This window comes from Castor canadensis, chromosome 13 (assembly GCF_047511655.1).
Source record: "Castor canadensis chromosome 13, mCasCan1.hap1v2, whole genome shotgun sequence".
Classification (NCBI taxonomy): Eukaryota; Metazoa; Chordata; class Mammalia; order Rodentia; family Castoridae; genus Castor; species Castor canadensis.
This window is the reverse complement of record NC_133398.1, coordinates 25037229-25059190: the sequence shown is the minus strand read 5'-3', so window position 1 is coordinate 25059190 and position 21962 is coordinate 25037229. Positions and strand designations below refer to the sequence as shown.

At 39.3% G+C, this 21962-nt stretch overlaps 1 protein-coding gene across 5 annotated transcripts in view; it reads right to left on the bottom strand.

The window, feature by feature from the left end:
- Nucleotides 1-19880, bottom strand: part of Tmem245 (transmembrane protein 245) — a 99719-nt gene extending 79839 nt beyond the window's left edge. For 2 of the 5 annotated variants that reach the window (XM_074051310.1, XM_074051312.1), the window contains exons 1-3: nucleotides 19239-19880; nucleotides 9332-9449; nucleotides 7532-7633 (exon numbers count right to left, since the gene is read on the bottom strand). In XM_074051310.1, coding sequence (XP_073907411.1) covers nucleotides 7532-7633; nucleotides 9332-9449; nucleotides 19239-19820 — 802 coding nt within the window. In that variant the 5' untranslated portion in view covers nucleotides 19821-19880. The remainder of the gene's footprint in view (nucleotides 1-7531; nucleotides 7634-9331; nucleotides 9450-19238) is intronic. The other 3 variants (XM_020175904.2, XM_020175905.2, XM_074051311.1) reach the window with 2 other exon arrangements.
- Between the last annotated feature and the right edge of the window lie 2082 nt (nucleotides 19881-21962).

Below are 21962 nucleotides of genomic sequence, written 5' to 3'. Positions count from 1 at the left end.
TCAGAGTCCAGGAGAACACAGCAAAGATGGCTTCCAGGCGCTGTGGTTTGAATGTCTGTCCCTTCCAAACTCATGTTGGAGTTTAACTGCCACTCTAATAGTATTAAGAGATGCCAAGTAATGGGAACCAATAGTATTGAGAATTGCTGTATGCTGGGTTGGCAGAGTGGCTTAGTAGTAACACACTAGAAAGTATGAGGCCCTGAGTTCAAACACCAGTACTGCCAACATAAATAAATAAATAAAATTGCCATATGCTATTATAACATGAAGGCCCCATCCAGATGCTTTGAAATCAGACTTTCCAGCCTCTAGATCTATGAGCCAATAAATTTCTAATCATTACAAATGACCCAGCACAAAATGGGCTAAGATACCAGGTTTCTACCAAGTGAGAGTAATGGACCCTAAGGGACAGAGAAACTAGGCTCCTAGTTGCGGTGAGTCAACAGGGCCAACATGGAAGAGAGAAGTACTGGCAACTACAACTTAGCGCAAGAGGGATCAGCTGTTGGACTGGAGGTGTGGCTCAAGCAGTGGAGTGCCTGCTTTGCAAGCTCAAAGTCTTGAGTTTGAATCCCAGTTCCATCAAAAAAAGGAAAAAAAAAATCACCTTGCAAATTATACTATAAAATATGTATGAATGTGCACACTGGGCAACTACATGAACTCAATATCAGTACTAGACCTTGCTCTAATAGGAAATTTAAAGTGGCTTTTCTGCATGTTTTTTTAAAAATGTAAAATAAAAACAACATAACATTTCAGTGCTGTACCTTTATGCAAATGACTTCATCTTTCTTATATATTCTATAGCCAAGGTGATAATAAAACTGACTCAGCTTCATGTTACCCTTTTTTTCTGTACACAAAGCTATACAACCATAACTTGAAATTCCAAGACATTTGGTTTAAGCCTCAAAATGCAAGCACTTCCACTACTCTGACTTTCCCACGTTCTCTGTTGTGATTCTCTGCGGTGCTGAGAAATCAGGCAGGCTACTCATTATTTCTACAATACAACTCTACTTTTTACTCTTCATGAATCTGGATCTAAGTAAAACATTTTGAATTTTATTAGAATGTCAATATACTTTTAAAACACACAGGGTTAGGGTTGGGAGAAAAATAAGGTATAGTAAGAAAAGTGACTCATCTAGGAAGCACTTATGAGGATGCCTGGGATTAAAAGGAATGGCAGGTTCAAGTCATAAATGGGGCTGCTTGCTGTAAAAACATGTATATGTTTGTTGGGATGGCTGTCCGATATTTTGTATATTAAAATAAAAGTTTCTATGAATTATCATAACTAAAAGTAAATATTCTAAATCAAATCCCACTTCTAAGTTAGTGAACTTAACTGTGTGACCGTGGGCAAGTCACTTAACCTCTCTGTGCTTGAGTTTCCCTGTCTTGTAAAATGGGAATAAAAACTACCACAGGGTTGTTGTGGGAATTAGAGATAATGTCCATAAAACATTTAAGGCTCTTGAAGAAGGTGCTATATAAATACAAAATAATATCTATTAAAGTTGGTTTATTTGTGAAAAGATAAAAAAGAGGGATGAGTTGCTGACACTCAGGAAAAGGAAAGAACGTGTGGGCTATAGAGAGCAGATTATGAGAAGCCTATGAGAACTGGACATTAGCACAGCTGTACCCAATGTTCTGTAGGCTGCGTTCAGCACAGCCCCGGCCACAGAATAAGAAAGTAAGACACAGAGCAGCTGCTTTTCCTAAGATGTTTCTGAAGGCTGAGATTGGCACAACCCCAGCTGCAAAAGAGGAAAATACAGAACAACTGCATTTCCTAAATTGTTTACATTCTGAGAGGCAGAAAGCAGGTTCCTCTTGTTACAATGACATGCTTCTCCCTGAGAACTGTTGTTCCACCTCTTTGTTTATCACTGGATATAAAAGACTCGCTGAAGGAGGACCTGAGGCTTTTGGCTTTTGGATGATGGGAGGCTTTGGAAGGGAAAAGGATTGCTGAAGGGAAAATGAATTGCTGAAGGGAAAGTGCTGGAGAGAAATTGCTGAAGGGGGAAAATGAATGGCTGAAGGGGAACTGCTAGCAAGCCCGAGGGCCAAGATTTTAAGATTGCATGGACAATGCAAGTCTGTATCGAGAACTTTATACAAAGGCTTTAGAAGAGCTAAGCTAAAGAAAAGCAAAAAGAGAACATGGGACAGTGCAAGTCTGAGGCATGGAGGCTTTAAGAAAGCTAAAAAGAGAGCATGGAACAGTGCAAGTCTGGGGGCAAAGACTTTAAGAGAGATTATGCTAAAGAACAGCTAAGAGAAAACATGGGACACAATGAGCCTAAGGAAAGAGACTTTAAAGGACAGAAAAGACTTCAGAAGCAAGGTTTTAAAGAACTGTAAAGGAGTAAGGCCTTAAAGAATAAAGATAGAGAAGAGATTAATAGAGAAACACCTGGTCCCAACTTTCTGTCTGTCTGTCTATCTTGCATCCTTTGTGCATCTCCCGTCGCCACCCAGTTAGCCCCAGTTAGGTTCAGCAATAACCAGGAGTGAGACAAAAGCTCGCTCCAGTGGGCTGAGGGTTTTAAGTCTTAGCTTCACCTGTGTGACTGTGGGCAAGCAAGTTAAGCGCTGGAATTAAATGACTTCATTTGCAAAAGGAGATATCATCTATTTTATAAAGTTGTTTGGTTTTGATGGATTTCAAAAGACAGCACTTTTTGGTGGCAGTGGTAGTTTTTTTGAGATAGAATCTTGCTATGTAGCCCAGGCTAGCCTCAAACTCGTAATGCTCCTGCCTCAGTCTCCCAAATTCCAGGATAACTGGTGTGTGCCACCATGCCCCTAAAGATAGCACATTTAAAAGCACTTAACAGTCTTAGCCCATGATAGACAAACATTTTTCCCTACATTATCTTGAACTTCCAGGAAATACCATGTTAAAAGCTCCCCAGGTCAAAGAGAAAACCACTGAGGAAGGCCGATGGGTTTAGAAGGAACTTTTGGAACTAAACCGAAAATGACTCATGAGAAGAGTTTTCTGGATCTAGGAACCAAACAAACTCATGTTTTCCATTCTGATGAAATTCAGAGGACCAATTCTGTACATCTAAATGAACCACGGGTCATAAAAGCAGCTCAGAAGACCAAAGAAGGAGGCCCACAGAGGTGACTGGAATGCAACAGCAAGTCCAGACAAGAAAGGAGTCAATGCACACAGTGCCGAGGCAGTGCATGAAGCATTCTGGTACCCAACTATGTTACAGCGACATCTACAGGAGGGAAATAACCATAGACACAGGGGAAAGGCCTTCTCTTCATGAACTAGAAGGTTTGAGTTTCGATTCATAAAAAAACAAGGTTCTGGGGCATGAGAAAAGCTATTTATTTAGAAATTTAGGAAAAATATTTTAAAGACTCATTTCATAATAAAAATCATTTAGACTGAAAGTCCAGGAAAGTGTTTTAAGATCAGGAATAGCCAATTCTGAAGCAAGCTAGAATGAGGGTAAAACAAAAACAAGGAAAACCAACATTTCCAAATCTGCTCTCGACATTAATTCTGTGATTTCCTCCCTTGTGATAGTCAAGAATACAAATACTATGCTGGGCACAGTGGCTCACGTCTGCAATCCTAGCTACCCAGGAGGGAAACCTGGGAAGAGGATGATTCAAGTCAAGCCTGGGCAAAAAGTTAGTGAGACCTCTAATTCAACCAATAAAAGCTGAGTGTGGTGGTGCACACCTGTCATCACAGCTACTTGGGAAGCACAAATAGGAAGAGCATAGTCCAGGTCATGCCTGGGGGCATGGCTCAAGTGGTAGAGTGGCTACCTAGCATTTACAAGAACCTGAGTTCAAACCCCAGCTCCACCAAATAAAAGATACAAATATTAGAAATCTGGCTTACATGCCAACAAACCGTTTTATGGCTGACAATAATAACTGAACTTGGTCTTCCTTTTCCCCCACGCTCAAAACTTGGTTTTAGAATTCTTGTTCTTAAAGTTCTCTGGGCCACCATTATCAGATGACTAGAATTTACACTCTAGAAAAAACCCAGCTGAAACCCTTGGTATAGAGATGCATAATTCATATACTTAAAACAAGGTACAGGCAACCCTTGGTATCACTAGGTTCAGCCATAGGATCCATGTAAAGACCAAAATCTGTGGGGGCTTACATAAAATCACAGTATTTACATATAACCTATAAACAACTTCCCATATACTTTAAATCATCTCTGGATTATTTAATACCTAGTTAAAATGCAAATGCTGTATCATTATACTACATTGTTCAGGGAACAATGAAAAGAAAACATTTTGTACAGATACAATACAGACATTTTTTCTGCACTTTCCAACTACGGTTGGTTAAATTCACAGATATGGAACTGATGGCTATAGAGGGCTAACTGTACTTACTTAGCCCAGGACAAAAGCAGTCAAAAGGAATGCCAACTGGAATGAGGGGTAAAGGGCAAACAGGGCTGTCGGAATCACTTACAATTAGGGGAAAGGAAGAAAAAGAAGGTAAAACTAACCAGAGAAACAAGTAGAAACCATCAAGTTTTCTATAGTAGTTTCCAAAACAAGAAATTTATTTCCAGTGGTTTTCTATAGTAGTTTCCAAAACAAGAAATTTATTTCCAGTGGTCTGATACATAACCATAGAATCTAAAAGATTATGAGAAGGAAGACAGGATGAACAAAGGAAACTTAGAAAGACATCAAACTATATAAGGTTCCCTATTTTCCCCATCAAAGATATAGGTAATTAAGGGTTTTCTGGTTGGTTTGTTTGTGTCAGTTATTTTTTAAATTCTAAACATATATTTATTGGTACAAAGATACCTTACAACTGTCAGAAATTACTCATTTGCCAAGCAAAATAATAAAAAGCAATTTAATTAAAAAAAAAAACTTTTACATGATAGCTGTACAAATACACCAGTGTCACACATATTCCTGTGATTAGAAAAAAAATGGAGATGCTAAAAATAATGTTGTAGAAGTACATTCATTAACATAGAAAGGTATTCATAACAAGTTTTAAATACAAGTTATAAGAGAATGTTCACTATGACCCAGGTTTTTTGTGTTTTAAAAAAATCCAAAGGCATAAAAACCATCACTTAAGAAATCCTAAATAATCAACCAAAAAACTAATGAAGCTAACAAATTCAGCAAAGTTGAAGGATATAAGATCAACATACAAAAACCAGTTTTATTTCTAACCATACACTAACAATGAACCATAAAAAAAAATTTAAGAAACCATTTCATTTATAATATAGTATGAAGGAATAAGGAATAAATTTACCCAAGAAGATACAACACTTATATACTGAAAACTATAAGACACTTGAAAGAAACTAAAGAATAACTAGAAACATTTAAAATGTATCCCATGCTCATGAACTAGACTTTTTGGGGTTTTTTTTAAATGTCATAAAGACATTTTAAAAATGTCATAAATGTCATAGGGCAATACTCCCAAAAGTGATCTACAGATTCAGTAGGATCCCCACCAAAAACCCATTGGACTTTTTGTAGAAACAGAAAAGATGATACTAAAATACATATGGAAATACAAGGGATCCCAAATAAACAAAATAATCTTGAAAAAGAACAGTTAAGAGAACTCACATTTCTCAATTTCAACACATACTGTAGACTACAGCAACCAAAACAATGTGGTACTGGCATGAGGACAAACATGAAAGTCAATGGGACAGAAAAGTCCAGAAACAAATCCATACATCTGCTCAGCTGATTTTTTGACAAGACTATTTCGTGAAAAAGAATACTCTTCAACAAACTGTGCTGGGAGAACTGAATATCCACTTGCAAAACAAAGAAACTGGACCTTTATCTCACGCCATCTACAAAAATTAACTCAAAATGGATCAATGACCTAAATGTAAGAGTCAAAAAGATAAAATTCATAGAGGAAAATACAGAGGTAAATATTCATGATCTTGGATTTGGCAATGGTTTGTTAGATGACACCAAAAATGCAGCACTAATAGAAAAATTAAACTTCAAAAATAAAAATTTCTGTGAATCAAATGAGGACATCAAGAGAGTAAGACCAGCTCACAAAGTGGGGAGAAAATACTTGTAAATCATATACACCTGATAAGTATCTCCGTACTTATAAGAACTTAAAGAACTCCTAAAGTTCAGTAACAAAAAGGCAAAAAACCTTTTTGTTTTTGAGACAAGCTCTCTCTACGTAGCCTGGTTGGCCTTCAACTCATAATTCTCCTGCCTCAGCCTCCAGAGCTGGGATCACATGCTCGCTTCATCATACCCAGCAAAGACCTAAGTTTTAAAAGGGCAAAGAATGTGAATAGACATTTTTCCAAAGAGATAAACAAATGACCAATAAGTACATGAAAAGATGCTATTATTAGCCATTAGAAAAATTCAAATCAAAGCACAATGAGACACCTCTTTATCCACACTAGGTTGTGTATTATCCCAAAGGGATAATATTAAGGATTAGTATGGATGTGGAGAAATTGGGGTCCCCACTTGTTAAGAACATAAAATGGTACAGCTGCTATAGAAAACAGTTTGGCCATTCTTGAGAAAGTTAAACATAAAATTACCCTATGATCCTGTCTAGCCAGCGTGAAGCTCTGAGTTCAAATCTCCATACCACCAAAAATAAATAAAGAAATTACCCTATGGCCTAGTAACTCCACTCCAAAGTAACTACCTGAAAGAACTGAAAATGGTATCATGTACTGAAATAGTACATGATACCTAATTATATACGTACAATATTAATGTCATAGATTAGTTGGAATACAAAAAATAAAATTAAATTTTTAAAAAGAATTTTAAAAACTAAAACTAGGTATTTCTTGCACACAAATGTTTATAGAAACACTATTCACAATACAGAAAATGCAGAAATAATCCAAATATCCATCAACTGAAGACCAAATAAACAAAATATGATATAGCCACATGTTGAGATATTACTCAGCCATAACAAGGAATGAACTAGTCAGGCACCGGTGGCTCACACCTGCAAATCCTAACTGCTCAGGAGGCAGAGATCGGGAGAATGGAGGTTTAAGGCCTTCCCAGGCAAACAGTAAGACCCTCTTTCGAAAATACCCAATGCAAAACTGGGCTGGCAGTCAGAGTGGCTCAAGCTGTAGAGTGCATGAGTTCAAACCCAAGTACTGCCCCCCAAAAAGGAATGAACTATTGATGCATGTACAGTCTCCTTTTACGGTGATGGAAATGTCTTGGAACTAGACTGAGGTAATGGCTATACAATATTATGAATGTACCAAATGCCATTTTACAATGGTTCATTGTTAATTTTTCATGAACTACCTCAGTGAAAAGAAACCAAAAATTTGGTCTCAAAACCTAAAATATTTTAAATGAATTTATTTCCTATTCAGAAACCACTACAGGTTTTTTGATAGATTCAAAGAGATTTCATCATGGCATTTTTCACAAAGCTATTCTTAAAAATATTTCTAACAATAATAGTCGTTGAATGTTCTATTTCTTACCAGCAGACTCTTTCCCATTCTGTTTTTCATAGAGGGTGCCCACAGACATCAGGAAAACAATAACCAGGAATACTGGAATTCTCCATGAGCCAGCCAATGATGCTGAAAATTATTAAGAATTAATATTTTTAGTGAAATAAAAATCTAGGACTTAATAAAAAAAGACTCATTTTTGTAGATTTACAGAACGATTTGGCATACCTGTTATTTAAGATATTATTTCACAGGGGAAAAAAGTTTTAAAGATAAACCTCACTTCAAGGATTCTTTCTTGTAAGCTCATCCCTGATCCCTGCTCTCTATGGACCTGGTCTAAAAGATCAGGTTCGTGTGCCAGCCCACTCTAATTGGGCTTGTATCTCCTATGGAATCCAGTCTACTCTAAGAGCACAGCAAAAGCATCAATGTATGTTCCTCAGTAAGTAGTGCAAAAATGTGAACAAGTCTGCAAGGAATAGGTCCCTAGCCCTACCCACTTGCATTTTCCTGAGTTCATCTAGAGCTCAGACATCTCTGCCTGCCTCTCTCCTCTGCCTTCCCCAAATTCAAAATGAGCCATATTAGATATTAAAGATCTTTCAGGTAAACTCTAGCATTACAACTTCAACAAACTAGAGAATAATACTTTGTTCAACATCAGACTCTAATCAGATACAATTTCAGTCAACTGGTTTTTTAATCTAAAACAATAAATAGCTCTAAGACAGGTGCTGGTGGCTCACGCCTGTAATCCTAACTGCTCTGGAGGCAGAGATCAGGAGGATCGCGATTCAAGGCAAAAAGTTCAAGAAACCCTATCTCAAAAATACCCAACACAAAAACGGGCTGGCAGAGTGGCTCAAGTGGTAGAGTGCCTGACTAGCAAGCATTAGGACTGAGTTCAAGCCCCAATACCACCAAAATAAAACAAAACAAAAATAGTAAGTAGCTATAAAAACTACTTGATACTATCTACTCCTCTGGGTCACTAAATTTTGTTTTTAAATTAAAACTTAGTATTTCCATCAACTAAGACTTGGAAATAGAGTCCCAATCATATGTATCATGTTGAAAAAAAAAAATCACTCAACAACAACCTAGCAACCATCCACCCAACAGTGAATGTTTTCAGATCACAGGGAACTCATTATTCTGAGAAGCTCTGACAGTGACCTTCCCTATATTGAACAGGGATTCACCTCTCTGAAACTACTCACAGCTCTCTTCATGGTCACAGAGATCTGTCTAAACCACTCTTTCACAGGATGCAGTCCTTTAAATATTAATTGGAGGGCTTCATCATATCCTTCCCACTTCCACCTCCTCCCCCACTATTGCCCCAGGTCCTCCTTATCCAGAATAAACATCTCTGGTCCTTCTTTAACTATGACACACCAGAGTACCTCTTATCTTTGGCTGTTTATCTATAACCTCCATAAGAATGATGTAAGCAAAATGACCCTAACAGTCAATTGTGCTCTATTTCTTAAGATTTATTTACTTTTAAAGAATTTTATTAAAAAAGAACATGCAACATAATTAAAAGATTAACTTTTTTTTAATTTTACAGAGTTTGTTTGAGCAAATAATTTGTGAATTGGCAGTTCTCAGAACCAGAAGAGGTTCATTCAGACAGCTCCCAAAATATCAACATTTTAAAGCATATGATTTTCATTAAAAATTAGATTAAAACATAACATCTTATAAGAACTATCTTAAATGGAACATATAACATTACAAAGAATTCACTTTCACTCACATAGTTAGTCTCTGATGACCTTAAAACTAGACTTAAAAAAAAAAAACAAAAAAGGGACCCACCTAAATGAAAAAGCAATATAATCCAGACCGGAATTGAAACTGCTCTCAAGTAGCGTTCAGTGCTTGTATTCCACTTGAATGAAACAGTCAACACATAGCCAACTACCAACGTCCAAATCTTAAATAAATGAAATATAGGTACAGTTGTAAAACAGATCATTATGAAAGTGAACACACAGTATATAACATCTGCACACATCTGCATCACATGGGTGCTCTGGACACAGTACAGAGGAGATGAAGGTTGGTGGTGATAAAAGGAACATATCCAGGTCTTCCTCCCCTGTTTAGATAAATTATTTTGAAATGAACAGACATTTGAAATCTCATGCAGTGATAGTTAAATATTTGCTTAACAAAAAATGCACTGTTTTAAGACTAGTTCAAACCCATTTTATACATAAAAATAACATAAAATATTCAATGTACAAGCCATGGATTTAAATTAAAAGCCTAATCTTACATAATTCCTAAGGTTTTCTCTGCCGATTAATGTTAAGCCAAAAAAATAAAACTTTCTAAAAAGAACTGGGTTAAGATCCTATTTTAGTCTATCAAACATTTGTTACTATAAAAGGAAGCTGCTAGAAAGGCAGCTGGCTGAAGTGTGAGGCTGCTTAGATAATCTAGGTTGTTAGAACCTAATCCAGAGCTATAAGCACCAGCTGAAGAACTATGCCTGAAAAAACATTTCCACAGGAAGAATAACAAGACTTGAAAACACAAGAACACAGCCAGAGTCCCCTCCTCTATTTTCCATACACTAAAGCATTTAAGAAGCATCACAAGAAACCAATGTAGCCTACATACACATAAACTCTTGCTTTAATAGAATGTTCACAGAAGAACAAATTTGAGCACCAAGAACTTATTAAAATAAGTCTGAGAATGTAAAATTCAAATTTAACATGAACCTTGGTTGAAGACAAGCAAATTAAAACACACAATTCAAAGAATGAAGAAAAAAATAGAACTATTTCAAAAAAAAAATCTACCTCCTACTTTCTTTACTTTGGCCACATCTATCAATAAAAATAATCTTTGGATCTTAAAAATGTACATAGCTTCTGACCTGAGATTCAGCTTTGGAATTTATCCTTACAAAATAATGACAGATTCTGAAAGGCTTTCAATATAAAAAGCTCATCAGAATGTGATTAAGAACAGTGGGGAGGTGATTACCTAAAAGGTTGACAACTGGGAAATGATTAACTATGGATGATTCATGCAATAAAATTTTATATAATCATTAAAATTGTTCTTTTTAAACAAAGACTACAAAGTTTTAAAATTCCTAATATGGTATTAAGTCAAAATAACATAAAAACACATGACATGACCACATCTACTACATGGTGGGGAAAAGGAAATGTATTAAGAAGTCAGTAGCTATATTATGGAGAGAAGATGTTTTTCTCCCACCCTCATCCCCACCCTCACCCCAGGGATGGGACCCAAGGTCTCAGGCAAGCAAAAAGTATGTGTCCATCCACCATCCTTTTACTTTTCTGATTTTTCCAAGTTGCCTTTATTGAACACTAATCCTTTTATAATGAAAAGGATATTAAAATATTTTTTCTCTAAGCAACTCTATCGGATGAAATATCAAAGAGCTCTTAAGCCCAAAAATATATGAAGACATAGTAAGTAGACTGCGGATATTCAAAAACGTTCAGGATTGCAAGATCAGACAAACCCTGGAAACTCAAAGAAAGATCTGAGTACAGCAACAGTACACTCATATAACATAATGTGATGTTATATTAGAACAGGCCCTGTTCTAATGCTTTAATAGTATGAACTAAAATAAACCTCATAATCCCCCAGGATCAGCATTATCATTATCCTTATTTTACAAATGAAAGAAACTGATATTTCAGGGAAGTGACTTGCCCTAAGTCACCCCAATAACAACAGAGCCTAAATTAGAATCCAGAAATCTGGCTCCAAAGTCTGCTTTCTTAACTATAAGGACAGAAAGACATCCTGCAGCAGCCAGGCACATGGCTCACACCTACAATCTCAGCTACTTGGGAAGCAGAGATCAGGAGAATCAAGGTTTCGAGGCCAGTCTTTGCAAAAAGTTAAGACACCATCTTAACCAATAAAGCTGGCTATGGTGGCATACACCTGTCATCTCAGTTATGCAGAAGACATAAATAAATTGGAGAATCACACAGTCCAGGCTGACCCAGGCAAAAACTGCAAGACCGTACTTAAAAAATAACCAAAGCAAAAAAGGCAGGGGACATGGTTTAAGTAGTAGAGTGACTGCCTAGCAAGAGCAAGGTCCTAAGTTCAAACCCCAAAATTGTCCAAAATGAAAGGGATCTTCAAGGTAGAACAATGAACTAGTTCAAATAACACTAAATTTAGGACTGGAAGTATGGCTCAAGCAGGAAAGCATCTGTTTTACAAGTGTGAAACCCTGAGTTTAAGCTCCAGTCTCCCCAACACACACAAATAAGATTAAATCTAATGAAGAGAAATGCAAAGTGCGCCTTTAGAGTCAAAACTCAACTGTATAAGCAGGAAATGGAGGGAGGATGCCTACGCTTCTTCTTAGGTTCAACGATTCAGAGTATGACTGGCACAAGTGCCTCTTTATGAAAATGTATTCTGTACTATCAAACTCCATGAACAATAAAAGTCAGACTGAGAAAGGAAATGGAAATCCCACATATGACATGTACATACGGGTGAGGGGGGAAGTGGCTAGCTTAGAAAAGAGACAGGAATATCAAGATTTAATAGCTATTCCCAAATAATGGGAAAAAACGTTATCTGGAAAAGGCATGAAACTTAATTTTTGGTGGTCCTGGGGAGGAAATAAGAGATGAAAGTTAGGAAGCCACAGATTTCAGCTAAATATGAGGATGAATTTTTCTAACAAATGATAACTGTCTAAAAATAGAACAGGTTACCACCACTAAAGGTGTTTGAACAACTGCTCACCATAATTTAGGGATGACAAGGTAGGAAAGTATGTCCTCGGCAAGACAAACTAGAAAAGATTTTAAGTATATGACTCTTTATACTAATCTCCAAGGAATTCATATCCTTTGCAGGGAGAAAAAAAAAAAAGACACCACATACTTCAGATTTTTTAAGAGAAATTCATGGTCTAAAGTGAAGCACGTATTTTCATCTAATGAACCTGAAACTCAAATTCCTTCATTTCAGCTTAAAATAAGCAGTTATTAAAATACTCCTCAATTTGACTGTTATGAGCATCTTGCAGCTAAACAGCAAAATATTCACTGGTACAGGTTACAATACAAAATACACAGCAATCTAGGTATCATTTAACAGGGGACTACTGAAATAAGTGTATCTCCAAAAATGGATAACTGTTCAGACTTTCAAAAGTATGATAAATTCCTTGAATCAAAAGCACAGTGTAAATTTATGCCTGTGTAAATTTATAATGGTGAAAATATGCTCAACCAAAAACATGTTTAAAATAAATATCGGTTGGGGGCAGGGGGGAGAAATGAACCAAGCCTTGTATGCACATATGAATAATAAAAGAAAAATGAAAAAAAAATAAATAAATAAACATCGGTGATGGTTGGATTTTGAGGGTCAATTTATTTCTTTATGTTTTTTTAAAAATACTGAATTTCACACAAGTACATAATATTTTTATAAATAGAAAAAGATATGATTTTAACTTTTAAAAATGCGTCTTCTGATTTTAATGGATTTTTTTTGGTGGTGGTGGTACTTGGATTTGAACTCAGGGCTTCATGCTTTCTAGGCAGGTGCTCTACCACTTGAGCCACTCTGCCAGCCCCTTTTTTGTGCTGGGTGTTTGAGATAAGAGTCTCATGAACTATTCACCTGGGCTGGTTTCAAATGATGATCCTTCTCATCTCTGGCTCCTGTGGAGCTAGGATTACAGACGTGAGCCACCAGGGCCTGGCAGTTTTATATATTTAAAAAATATACATATTTTGAAGCATTTCCACAGAAAACATTCACAGAAATATTATTAGTTCAAAAGATATAGCCATTTGTAAAAACACTTTAGCACTTACAGTAAACATTAGGACTATACAATAACCAACGATTAAAACTGCTCATGACAGTATTCTAATACAAATTCAGAACTAAGGAAACCTGTCAGAAACACTTTCTAAAAGGACTCCAGGGGAAAAAAGTATTCATGCCATAGCAGTATTAAAAAGAAAGAAGCATATCTATAAGTGCCAATGAGAGGCCCACAATACAGGCATAAAAGAGGAAGGTACAGAATTATACGTATGGCATCCCATTTTAGTTTTTAAAAACAAAATTTTAAAAAACCCTATGCTTTAAACATTGGCACAGGCTGGGCACCAGTGGCTCACGTCTGTAATTCTAGCAACTAAGGAGGCAGAGATCAGGAGAATCGCAGTTTGAAGCCAGCCTGGGCAAATAGTTTTTAGACCCTATCTCAAAAATACTCATCACAAAAAGGGCTAGTGGAGTGGCTCAAGGTAAAGGCCCTGAGTTCAAGCCCCAGTACCACCAAAAAAAGATATTGGCACAGGCTTAGAAATAAATTTAGAAGGCTATATATCAAGCAACTAATAACAGTATATTATAAATACATTGTTAATAATACACTAATAATAGTGTATTATTAGTACATTTGTATAGTGGAAATAATGGAAAAGGGACAATTTACTTTTATCATATAAACTATGCTGTTTAAATTGTTTTTTATATAACAAACATGTTTTAAGTCAGCTTTTTAAATCACTAGTCTTTACATTAACTCAATGAAAATAAGTATTTGTACATCTACATTTATAGACAATTTGGGGGTTTTGGTTTTTGTGATACTGGGGAATTGATACCACGGGCCTCATACATGGCAGACAAGGGCTCTGTTACTGAGCTACATCTCCAACCCCCAGATACAATTCCTACTCTGAGACCCCTTCAGAGCATACCTGTTTGTTCTGAGAGGTCTCGCTACATAGGCCAGGCTGACCTCAAACTCTCTGTCCTCCTGCCTCAGCCTCCAGAGTGCTGGGATTACAGATTAAGCACTACCATGCCAGGCTAGAGTGCTTTTAAGCCTTCCCTCACACAGAAGCCTGAGGTTAACAAGTCAACTATATATATATATATATATATATATATATATATATATATATATTTATATTTATAAAAATATATATATTTATAAATATATATATATATATATTTAGCCTCTGAGCAAATCTATACATATGTGAATTTCCCCCTTCCACCTCAGGCATAAATCATTGGGCCACAGTTAAATAAAAGGTTATACTTTCCCAAAATTATGTTCTTATATACAATGTGTCCTTCTCAAAATGTATAGTCCATAGTCATTTCACAGCACCAAGGTGCTAGACACTATAAGACTGCATAAAATTTAGCAATATTCATTTAGCACTGCAAATAAAACAAACTAATAATCACATTTTCCTTTCACTTAACATGATTAACCACACAAGGTATACTTTTCTAGTTAAAAAATATATGGAGTACATAAAACCTTAGTGGAGACTCTGCCTTTCAGACTCAGGAAAAACTTGGCTTCAGTTGTATATTTTTGCAGGACACTCTCCTAAGTCTCTTTCAGACAGAATAAAGCAGACTTCCTCCCAAATCATGGAGCCATGGCCCTAATCACTGCCAGGCTCAACAACTGTTTGGAATACTTCATTCTCCTTTAAAACAGTTAAATTCTAATTTGAAAACTGTTCTCTTTAAGTCAACTGTTCTTGACTTCAGAGTCAAGAATTTTTAACTCTGAAAGAATTAAGCTCTGGAAAATTCCTCTTCATTGCTGCCAGGGAAAAAGCAACAAACCTAAGGGTTTAAAAGTAGAAAGGAGTAGACCCAAAAGGCTGGCCAGCATGCATTTCCTAAGGGCCTCTTGTGATCTGTAAGAGACAATATCAAGGAAACTCAGACATCATCCAGGCCAAGTCCTCACTTTACACAACTAGGGCTAAGGGGCTCAGAGCAGGCCCTTGGTCTGCCCCAAATCACAAAGCAAGTTACTGAGAGAGCCCAACTTATAACTTAAGGTCTTTTGATCTTTCAGCCACCATTCTTCCCACCTCATTCTTCTTTGTAAAGAGGGAAACAATGGGATCACAGAACATGGAAGAAAACAAATCTAAAATCGCTACTGCAAAAACTATAAATGCTCTTCAATTTTTTAACAAGTGTGAACAAAAGGGAAGAGATCAGAACACTCCCAACAGAGAAAAACTGTGAAGTCAGAGGCATTTGGCTTTTCAGATTTATCTTGCCCACCATGGAGAGACGCCAAGGTCTGAGTCTTACAAGTAAGCCAGGTACAATGAATGATTTTTTAAAAGAGTGTTCTGAAATCATCTACTAAGTCGACACAGTATTCCAATACATTTGGACTACTGAAAAAAGAATTACTCCTACGTATTAAGGATTAGTCTCTCATTTGTAAGCAAGATGGAATGTTAGGAGGAAACTGAAGTCAAGAAAAAGAGCTTAAGTACTCTAATGTGAGGTAAAGAGGAACCACACTGTGAGGATAAACTGGTGAGAAAGGGAAACACAGGTACTGAGGACACCACAAAGAAAACTGGATGGGGCCTAAAACCTGTAAAGATATAAGGATGGCAGAAGACAGAGATGACAAAGGTTCCAGAGACCTGTAATCGAGGGGGAGCAACTATGGTTAGTTCAATCCTGATATTCTTCTATATTTCTCCTGATAACTAAAATCAATGTTTACTTAAGAAAAATTAAGCACTTTAAACAATATATTGGGGCAAACTTTTTAAATCCTCACTGAAGGCTACCACAGAGTTTTGATGACAGCTAACTTCATCTACTGATAGATCTAGTGAATGCCTTTAGTGACAGCATGAACACATCACTCTCTAAATTAGTCTTCTCAGATATGAAAATCTTCTACTCCACAGGATTGTTATGAGAACAAAACTGTACTCATGTTAGTACCCAGTCCAATGTCTAGCACATGGCTGATGTTCAAAACTTAGAAACTAAATCAATTGTCCACTCACCAAAATTAAATGTAACTTCTCCTTCTACCTCTCTCATCTATACCTCTCTTCAGCAGCAGGCTTGCCTTTACAAGCTGTCTAAAAAGCATGAAGACCACTGTTGTAGCCAAGCATGGAGGTGCACACCTGTAATAACAGCACTTGGGAGGCTGAGGCAGGATGGCAAGTTCAAAGTCAACCTGGACTACATAGTGAGAATAAGGCCGGCCCCGACTACATACTGAGACTCTGTCTCAAAAAAAGAAAAAAAAAATTAAAATTAAAAAAGACCACTGCTCTGTAACCGGCAGCCCTCCTTGGGTCCACAAAACCAAATGCTCTGGACTATGAGAAAGTTACAGTGGGCCCATGGCCAGTCTTAATGAGATCTTAATGAGCACTTCTGGCTAAGGGCTCCCTGTTTGTTTCCCAAGTATGTCTCACCCCACTCCACCCAACTTCCATCCTAAAAGTTCTGCTTCAGCAAAGCTCAACTCTAACCCGCTTCTCTCAAACTCAGATCAACCTGGAGGCTCTACTCTTTCAGATTTAGCCTTTCTACCACGTCCTACTCACTTCTAATTAATTCTTCCTGTCTCTTTTATAATGGGTTTTTACCTGCTTTCTCTTCTCCCTTACCCCCATCACTGTGGCAATCATTAACGGGGCTTGGAGATGGAGCTCTGTGGTAAAGCATGCACTTTAGCATGCGTGAGACTGTGGGTTCAATCGTCAGCACCGCCAAAATAAATTAACTAACTGGCTTGAGTTTTCCTTCCTCCAACCCCCAATCTGAACAATTTTGGCCCTTGCCTCCCACTCATCATCCACAATCCAAACACATAAAATACAAACGTGAAGTTTATCTTCAGTAAAAAGATATTCAAAGCTATGTACACTGAGCTATGGATATTTTCCCCAAGTTCTCAAATCCTCAAGTCTTTTCATTAAATGTCTGGGAGGGATTAGCAGAAATGCTTGTGTCCTCTAAACATGCCAACTTACATATATCCTCAACTTCTCACTCCACTTAAAAATACGAACTATTCATATATGGCAGGGCTTTAGTTTTTAATGTTCTATGGCTTGATGGATATACTGCTTGGGTAGGACCAACAATCAAAATGTTAGCAGAACCTATCAATATGCTGACTTTGACAAGACTGAATTTCTTGAGGGTAAGAAGTACATCATACTTCTTCACAGCACATAATGGTCTGCCTATTTTAGTGTGGGTGGCACTGGGGTTTGAACTCAGGGCCTCACACTGCTAAGCAGGCACACTACTACCTGAGCCACTCTGCCAGCCCTTTTTTGTGTTGGATATTTTTTTAGATAGGGTCTCAAGAACCATTTGCCTGGGCTGTCTTCAAACAGCAATCCTGATCTCTGCCTCTGGAGTAGCTAGGATTACAGGCGTAAGCCTCTGGCAACTCGGCATACTCTTCCTTCTATATAAAGTATTCAAACCATTCAAACCATTTAACTGAACTGTAACAAGATAAAATAGCACTGAACTATTGGCTACTACAGGGCAGGAGGAACAGCTCTTGCATAGCAGGTACTAAGCTCCTGGTTCAGTCCATAGCACAGTTTAAAAAAAAAAAAGTGAACCACAGTTTAGTTCACAAGCTCGGACAAGTCACATTCTCTGAGCCTATGGCCCACAAATGGTGATGAATTTTTACATAGCACCTCCATCAAAATATGTTCTCATATCCAGCTGGGGGTATTACTCAGTAGCAGAGTACCAAAAAAAGAGGACAGACTCATGCATGATTATATGCACCTCGAAGACAGGGTTTGCATCTTCTTTCCAATCCCTCACAAAATCCAATACCTAACAATACACTCAACCAACTTGAAACTGGTGGGGACACTGATAGAGCAAAACACAAGAATTCTGGGATGAATCATCACTCCACAATAACCTCGTGTAAGCTGAAACCCTCCTTAACAGATAAGGGGAATTATTTTGCAACTTAATGATGTCAACGCACACTGAACTTTATTTCATTGATGAAAAGAAGTGAATAAAGTATAGTACTTTTTTGGTGTGTGTGGTGCTGGGGACTGCACCCAGGGCCTCGTGCATGCCAGGCATGTTTAGCCTGAGTCACATCCCCAGCCCCTACTGATCAGCATGCTTAACGTTCTTAAGCATTAAACATGTGGATAAACTTGTCTATATATAGTCTGAGTCCAGCATTGTGTGACTAGGCCATATACAAAATTCCTTTCAATTCTTAAACTCCCAGATCTTCTAAGAAAAACTAGGAAAACCCAAACATCACGAATCTACCTCTCCTTTGCCCAACCTGTGGTGGTAATCCAGGAGGGAGGGGAAATGTCACGGTCAGGCACTCAGAGCCTGACCTGAGGCAGCACTGGCCTATTAAGAAATCTGAGTTCACCAGTCCCTTCTGAGTCCCTAATTAACCTCTGGCCTGGTAAGAAGTCACCTCTCCTATCTGTAGAAAGGCCAAGTAAAGAATCTCTAGGGTCCAGCTCTGCCACACAGATGTGCGAACTGAAAGTGCCCGGAGCACCCCTGCGTCCCCAGCCAGGAGTAAAGCTAAGGCCTCCCCGTCCCCCAAGCCCTGGGGCCTCTCCCCCGGGAGTGGAACAGCGCTTCTCAGCCAGGGGACCTGCCCTGCTAACAGCAGGCAGGGCTGTTTCAAATCCCTGCCTGGGGAAGGTTCTTAAGGTGTGGGAAAGGAAGCAGCAGCCGGCGTTCACGCCAGCACAGGTGCGGACCTTCGGTCGCCCTTTCGCAGCGAGAGCGAACGACAGGACTGCGCCCCTGCGAACACGGGGTGCTGGGAAGGGAGGGGCAGGGCGCGCCCGCCTGGAGCCCAGGTCCTCCCTCGCTCGCTCGCTCGCTCACTCACCCACAGGCTGCTGAAGTAGTCCAGCCCGCAGCAGATGAGCGCGCCCGCGTGTGCCAGCAGCACCTGCACGCCCAGGTAGCTGCCGAGGCAGTAGAGGCCGTAAAGCAGCGGGCCGCCCGCGCCCAGCAGCAGCAGCAGGCGGCGGCGGCGCAGCGCCTGCTCGCCCAGGGCCTCCACGCTGTAGTCGGCGAAACAGAGCGGCAGCAGCAGCGCGGCCAGCACGATGGGCGTGTGCGCGCGGTGCAGGCGCTGCAGCCAGTGGCGGCCCAGGCGCGTCAGCGAGCTCTTGAAGGGGTGCAGGAAGGTGCCGCACAGCACGGCCCACAGCAGCGGCCGCAGGAAGGCCTCGAGGATGAAGTACACGAGCACCGCGGCGCCGCAGCACAGGCACACGAACAGCACGGCCCCAGTATTGTAGAAGGCCTGCTTGATGGGTTTGTCAAAGCGCAGCGCCAGGGCCGCTGTCCGCGGAGTCTCTCCAACGCCTCCGCCAACCGGCCCGGCTGCGCGTGGAGCCTGAGGCTCCTGCCGGGGGGAACCTCGCGGGCTGGACCCCTCGGCCGGGCCACCACGGTCGGCCATCGCGCCTCCGCCGCGGCCTCCCAAAGGCACTCCCTGCGAGCCGGCTAGAAGCGCGGGCGGAGGCAGGCGGCGCCGTGCGGCCTTGTGGGCTTTGTAGTTCGCGGCTGGCGGCCAAGCGCTCGCGAGCTCCAAGAAAACTACAACTCCCAGAAAGCTAGGCGCAAGCTCCTTAGCCCCCGCCTCCCTCCGCCCATTGGTCCCTGTAGCGAGCGTCCAGGTAACAAATTTCTGGGGGGGAGGGGGGAGGTAAAGAAAAAGAAAAAACTCCTTTCCCTGATTGGCTGGTGTCAATTTCTTCTCCCAAGGTGGTATCCCCAAAGAGACCCTGCTTTTTCAGAGGTGGAAAACTCAGGCTGCCCATTGCAGTCCCGTGTAGGAGTACTTCTGATGTAGAAGTACCCAGCTTCTGTTTTACTGTTTTATTTAATAAACAGCTTAAAGTGTTCGCTCTGGTGTATTTGAGAGGATTTTATGTATTTTATTTTTGGATAGGATTTTTAAATACCGATTACCATGTGGTTCTAAGTGAACAGTCTCTGTTCTGTGTCTCACTGCTATTCACTCATTTTATCCTTATAACAACCCTACAGAGGTATTATCCCTCTTTAGCTAACAAAAACTGAGGCACAGAGAAGTTAAACATCTGATCAAAGTCACACAGCTACCAAGTGAAATAGGCAGAATTCAAACTCTGGTCTTTCTCAGGGGCTCCTTTGTCGTCTTTTTAAAGCTCCTTGCAAAACTGTAATGTGCAGTCACTATTGCCATTTGTACAGGTGTCAGGGAGCAATCTAAACTCTTTGAAAAGTCCTAGATCATTCTTAAATTGCCACTGTTTCCTTTTAGGATCTGTTGTGGGGCAATTAAGCCTGCAACCTCAATGTCCCCTCTGTCACATGAGAATGATAATAATAGTTCTTTCCTCAGGAAAAGAGGGAAAAGAAAGAAAGAAGGAAAGCTCCGGGCAGTGAAGAATATTTCTGTTCTAGTGGGAAAATGCTGGGATCCAAGCCTACAAACAGCATTTTTATTTTAAAAAAATTCAGGAAGTCTTTACTGAGTACTCAATTTGTGAGTATCCAAAACTTGCTAGTTATCCTTTTTTTGTTTTCAACAAGTCTTCAGATAACTTCAATATAATTTTTCTCCTTTAAAATAAATAAGACAGTTTTCAGATGCAGAAACTGTTGCTTAGTAAGTTTTGTAGACAAAGGGAGTCAGTAAATGATGTAGAAGAAAAAGTCATTCCTTTCCATCTCCATTACAGGTTTCAGGTCAGATTTACAGGTTTTTGGTTTTGTTTTTTGTTTTTTTTTCTTCAGCTGGTCCTTGGAGTTTGACTTGATAAATATTTTGCTTCATTTGTACCTAGTTTCTTTGCTTAATTATTTTGTCAGACCTTCTGAGATAATACTTACAAAGTATGGTCACAGTTGCCATCAGGGTCCACTTTCACTGACTCAGCTGCTATTTATACAGCAAGGCCTCAGCTTTGATTCCAAAACTCTTCAGTCATTTCTAGAAGGGTCCCAAAGGGAGTACCTGGCAAGTGGTTAGAGATGAGTCACCACCAACCATCTATTTCACCTGCTTCCCAAAAGAGTTCACTGAGTCTGGTGCCTATCACAGGTTGCCAGTGCCTGGGTCACTATGTCCAGACTTCTAATCTTTGGGGTGAGTTCCATTCAGAGTTCAGGAAGAAATCTTTCTCTGTGACTTACTGAATCCATGCCCTCTTGTCACTCAAGCTGTAAACCAGGTCACTTGTACCCAATGTATTATACCTCCTCTCATGAATAGTTCCTTTCATGTGTGGCCTCCAGTCCTCTGACAAAAGGGACTCAACCCCATCTGAATTGCCAGTGAAGGATCAAAGACCAAAGCTTCCCCTGGGTCCTCCCATCTCTCCTTCAGTTTCACCAGGAGGGTGCTAGTGTTGTGTAACAAACTCTTTCATCAGTGGACACAAACAAACTGGATGTGGCAAGGGGTGTTAATGTCTAAATTGTGTCGGAGCCCTAGCCCAGACAGAATTTCTAGTGAAGAATGGAACTAAAACAGAAATGTAGGCTGAAGTATTACAAACTTCCTAAAGTAGCATTTGTATGGCCTTACGGAGGCTGGGTTCCCACAGGATTTTGC